The sequence below is a fragment of the Cupressus sempervirens genome, chromosome 5 (genome assembly GCF_028749045.1).
Source record: "Cupressus sempervirens isolate cs-2001-9-10 chromosome 5, ASM2874904v1, whole genome shotgun sequence".
Taxonomy (NCBI): Eukaryota; Viridiplantae; Streptophyta; class Pinopsida; order Cupressales; family Cupressaceae; genus Cupressus; species Cupressus sempervirens.
In genome coordinates, this window is record NC_143122.1 from 354,356,372 (window position 1) to 354,362,290 (window position 5,919).

A 5,919-nucleotide genomic window follows, 5' to 3' on the forward strand; every position below is an offset into this window, starting at 1 on the left:
TAAATTTTTATTTTATTTTTATCATATGAGGCTAACCTCTCGGATAAGAGACTCACAATTTACCGTTGTGTTGTAGACTCTCGCCTAAATATAAGAATTACATTATAAAAACTTGGCCTACAAAAATATTAATAATTGCGATATATATTTAGCATGAATTAACAATCTTGCCCCTTAGACTTTAAAAAAGTAATCACATTTCAATTTTACACTCCCCACCAAACTTAATAAAACTTGAGCCTCTACTACAAACAATTTGATGTATAACTCCAAAACCCCAAGAAACAATAATGTTGACTTAAATGTATATTATACTTATTTTATATTCAATATGATGATAACAAGGACACATAGCCCAATGTAGAAATTGATTTAAATTTTATAGTCAAAGTCTCACCAATGGTTATTATTGTATGAAGTATACACTTAAACTACAAATTTGACTTTTGAAAATTTTGTTTTATTTGCAATTGCAATGGTAAAATGGTTATTATGCATTTTCTCATAGTATGTTTAACAAATAAATATAAATGTAATAAATTAAATGTCATATGTTACATGTCAACTATGCCAAAAATGACATTGAGTGTAGCTTAACCAAGGTGAAAAGGGGAGTATTTAGTGATTTTCTAAGTGTCATGAAATGAGGAACAAAATTACTACTAAATATCTAAAATAAATTAGAGTAAATGTTATTTTTATGATACATTAAAAACATAACTACTTTTAATAATATATTTATAGAAAAAATTTGACATTTTTTATAAACATATATTTTTAAATAAATATATTATATTGCAAGTATAAATGTAATCAATTTTTTTGTAAAATGATTATTCACAAATCTATTTTCTTTCTATTAATTTAAACTTAAATTTTAGATTAAATTATAAAATATCTTGATAAAATCTAATAAAAATATTAAAATTAGATCTTAATTAAATTCTAAACAAATTAGATAAATAAGCTAAAGAACTACTAATATTTTTTAAGAATCTATGCAAATATTCCTAAGCAAACTAATATAAAGGATTCAAAGATTATTTTTTTTTAAATTCCTTCAAGAATAAAAAAATGTTTCAAAATAGAAGGCATTCATTTGGTAAATATCATTTCTTATTAAAGTATTTGAAAATATTCATAGATAGTTGGTACCTATTAATTATTTTAATTTAAATGTTTGAATTAAAAAATTGTGAAAATTCTATATATTTAATTGAATGAGGAGGTTGGTACATATTTATTATTTTTATTTTAATGTCAAGTCACTTGTCATTTTCACAATAGTGGAATACTTTGTGATTTTTTATTTTTGTGAACAAAAAATCAGAAGTGAAACACTGCTATAGCATACATTTAGTCAATGAGATTGTAGATAAATAATTTATATTGAATTTTGAAAAAATTAATATAAATTAAAACTATATAGTTTCATAAAGTTCTTGAAAAATAAATTGCTATGATTGAAAAATTAAAAAGTTCAATGAATGCTAATGAATGCTGGCAGGAACTAATAAATATAAGTTTTAAAAACTTAATAATAAAAAATTAACAATAAATCTGATTATAAAAACATAATATGAAAATAAATGCACGGAAAAAATGATTTAGAAGTTTGCTTAATTGTTAAGTTTTGCTAACATTAAGCGACCGACGCTATATATAACTAAAATGAGGGAAGGTGCAAACTGATAATTTCATATTCTCAAACATGGGAGACAGTATTCCCGAAGACGATCTTCATGAAGTATTTCCAACTTTGTCAGATTTGCCAGAAAGTTGTCTGTCGAGGGTGTTTGAATTGACTACACCAAAGGATGTCTGCAGACTATCAGTTCTCTGTCATGCATTTAAGAATGCGGGAATTTCAGATTGTGTATGGGAGAAAATGCTTCCACCTAATTACAGAGATCTCCTAGCCAGAGCTTGTAACCCTATGCAATTTAATTCAAAGAAAGATATATATTTCAGATTCTGTGAATCGGTTTCCATCGACAATGGAACCAAGGTATGAATTTATTTTAATACAATTTCTATTGTTCTATTTACTGGGTATGTTTATCTATTGTAAAAAAATTACTTCCTTTTGTCATGTGTTGATCTCATTTGTCAAATTTCTCCTCGGCCAAGGATCCATTGAAATGATTTTGCTTAGTTTTTCTCGCTAGATATCTGTACAAACGATGGATCATAGAATCGTTAGAATTTGATTAGAAATGTTGGCAATAAAAAATTAAAACATACATGTAGTATTTGCATTGTCATTATGGACTTTTGGAGTTTCTACAAATTAGTGTCGTAGTGATGTTTCTTGGCTAGTTGTATGACTGATCTTATTCCTATTGGTGTGCCAGCCAAAAATTCTAGAATAGCTTGTCAAAATGAGCAAATCCTAGATCCCAATATTCTAATTTTACACACAAATTCAATTTGCATTTCATACGAATTGTTTTGACTGCATGGATTTAGTCAGTGACAATAATACATGATCCTAAACACCACTTTTGTTAAAATTAATTGGAAGCTTTGCCTAAAATTCCTTGGGTTTTTTTGCTTATCTTGCCTTCATTTTGTGGTTGTCTAATTCAAGGATTCTCATTCAGAATATCTTACTATATGAATCTATAAAAAATGTTTCTATTTGTCAATGACCTGTGGTCTAAGGAAATTGAAAGTTATAGGAAAACTATTTCAGACTTTTTATTTAAAACTTATTTTATAAAATCTTAAATGGATGTTTAAATTTGACGATGAATATGTTTTGAATCTTTGATCAATTCAGAGATTTTGGCTAGACAAAGCTACTGGAAAAGTATGCTTTATGTTGTCTGCAAGAGATCTGAAAATAACTTGGGGAAATGATAATCGTTACTGGAATTGGATTCCTCAAAATAACTCTAGGTAGCGTAATCCATAGCATTTGATTTTTGTAAGTGTTTTCTGTTTACGTGAACATGAAAATCATGTTCAAGCTAAAGCTAAAAAAACATTTCTTCTTTTTGAATAACAGTTTCAAGGAAATAGCTGAACTAATTGAAGTATGCTGGTTTGAAGTAAAAGGCGTTTTTGACTGCAAACATCTATCTCCTGGTATAGCCTATACTGTCTCATTTAAACTGAAACTTAAAGAACCTGCTTGCAATCGTCGAAGATTGTTTGGTAGAATGATTCATGCCTTTCACATGATCCAACGGTCACCTTATGGATGGGACACTAAACCAGTCAAATTTTCAATTACAACTTCTTGGGGACATCAACAGCAATCTGCTCGGTTTTTGCAAAACGCTGAGAACCCCATTGACAATGAAGGATACCATATGACTTCGATGAGACATGTTGGGGAGGGCTGGATGGAATTTGATGCAGGTGACTTTTTGGTGGAAGAAAATGAGGATGGTCCAAAGGAAGTGAGGTTTCACATGAATGAATGGAATGGTGGAAATTGGAAAGGTGGACTTCTTTTAGAAGGGGTTAAGATTCAACCTAGATCTTTAGCTACACAAAGACATAATGCTCGGGATTAATAGTATTGGGTTTGAAGACTTTGGATGCTATTTCAGCTTTCCAGTATTTGTTTATTAAAAAAAGAATTTATATGAAGATGCTCTTAGCTTATCTATTTATCTTTTCCAGTTTTTGAAGTTTCAAGTGTGTTTACATTTGTGAGGACAAGCTATCAAGCTGTCAAGACTTAGTCAATGAGATCCTTTAAGCTCTGGAGTTTCAATTTATATAATACCATAACCTCTAGCAGAAGGTTTGCATATAGCTCATGTTGGATTAGTATGACAAAAGTAAAAGCCAAAATACATTTACCCAAGAGATGCATAGTATGCGTAGAGCTGAATCTATAGAAGCATGTATGGCTTAACCATTCTTTGCTATTTGTAGATATTTGTTCTGTATGCGTTGAAGTTTGATTGTTATATATGATACCTTGTAGAGATACAAATTTTGAATGGATCAGTTTGTTGTTATATTGTTAATATGTTAAAAAATGCTATTGCTAAACTATCAAAGAGCACAGGTTGCTGTTTATTTGAGTATTATTTTAAGTATTAGGAAAATAAAGGTGGTTTGCTACTCAGGGTCTGATTTGGCACATTTTGCTGGTTACATTGCACTGTTGCTCTGATAAAAGTTGTCTGCATGAATTCAAAAACAATGTCCACGTGTTATTTATGCTGAAAAATATTTGTAGTTGGATGGTATTACATAAAAGTAGAATCTGATGAAGTTTCCCCATCTATGGATTGACACATTTTTTTAGTTGGGTGAACTTTAAGCTGCAATATGGCTTGCCATCATAACTTGAAACAGCTTCTTGTCCTTTTCAAGAATGAATAAAAGTACTTTTGATATTTCATTGTTTTGATTGAAATTGAGGGGTCTTAATTTCACAGGCATCATTTTTCATAAGTTTTATGTTGTCTGATGATTTTTGGATCAGCTGCTCTTTAGGCAGTCTAATCTGCCCATGAATTTAATCTTTTGGGGATGACTCTTTGAAACATGTCTACCCATCAATTTAGATACATTGATGAAGTTTGATTCTGAGGGAAGCAGTTAAAATGAGATAGAGTTAATAGGCTTCTCAAAGAATTCTCTATCGAGTGTTTAGGTTTTCTACAACATTTTTTTCAGGGGGAAACTAATTATTTGTAGGTAGAAAATGAAAAGAACAAAAATAAAAAGGCTAACTATCAAATAGAACACTAGTGAGGTTGTTCAAGGCAACAGGTTAAAGTTAAACACAGTATCAGCTACAGAAAAATACACAGCAGTAGCTCCAGAAAGTGTGCATACAACACCAGCAGCTCCAGAAAGGTGAATATACACCGAAAAATTCAGAGAGCGGGAGAGAGAGAGCATGCACAACAGTGCAAAAAACTGGTTGTAGACATTTTGTAATTTATCTGAAAACTATTCAAACATGCCATCTTTGTATAAATAAATAATATAGTGTCCAAGTTTAAGAAGCTGTCCCTTTTTGTTTTCTCCATAGTTCTGGTTTTTGCAAGAGTTGCTACTGTCAGAGTGGTCTCTATAGATATTTTATCTAACACACTCCATAAAAAAAAATATAACTAGGGAGACTGCTCTGATGCTTTAGTATTCTAAACTTGATATTAATTGTCATTATGGACCATTCTACTTCAGTTGACCCATTTTTTAGTGCTTCTGCAAGTGCCTTGGTGATTACTTTCTCCAAATTAACCAATTGAGAGATATAATGTCAAAATAACTATTAAGATTGCAATATTTTAGGCGAATAAACAGACTCATCTAGTGCGGCCATGATTCGACAGATTGGTTGTCAAAGCATTTATAGGTGTCATCATCTAGTAGGAAAGAGAAAATTTAATAAATCCCTGATTGGCAATTATCTTAAGTTAAATTTTGAATCAGAATAGCAGAGAACCAAAAATCTCAAACAAAAAATATATAAGAACAGATGACACAAGATTTATCCTGGGAAAGCCCTCCACATGAGGGTAAAAAAAACCCAGCCACACCAAAGATGCAATCCTTTATTGAAAGCTCAAACTCTGAGTACAAAGATGTCAAGCTTAATCAGATAAAATATCAATCATTGTTAACAATCAAGGAGGATATCTTTTAACAGACTGAACAACACCTGCTTTGCATATACAATCCTTTACCTATCGCACAGGTACTAAACAAATGCAATGACTCACAAGCTCAGAATGATCATACACAGATCATACAACCAGCAAAATAGAACTGTTACATACACAGAATATATAATCACAGTCAAACAATTTCAACGTCTTTTTCACTGCTGAAGTTGCACTTCAGTTTTCTAATACAAAAATCATTTATCCACTCAAACATGACCGAACTAGACATAGCACCAAAATTGAGAAAGAGACGGTAACTAAAGAGGCATCACAATTG

The 5,919-nt window shown here is 30.5% G+C and overlaps 1 protein-coding gene across 1 annotated transcript; it reads left to right on the forward strand.

Moving 5' to 3' along the window:
* Positions 1-1,640: 1,640 nt before the first annotated feature.
* LOC149556192 (putative F-box protein PP2-B12) lies at positions 1,641-3,766 on the forward strand. The gene is made up of 3 exons (XM_089830319.1): positions 1,641-2,008; positions 2,783-2,901; positions 3,011-3,766. Exons 1-3 carry the CDS (start codon positions 1,712-1,714, stop codon positions 3,522-3,524), a joined length of 930 nt encoding a protein of 309 aa, XP_089686445.1. The 5' UTR covers positions 1,641-1,711; the 3' UTR covers positions 3,525-3,766.
* The last annotated feature ends 2,153 nt before the right edge of the window (positions 3,767-5,919 follow it).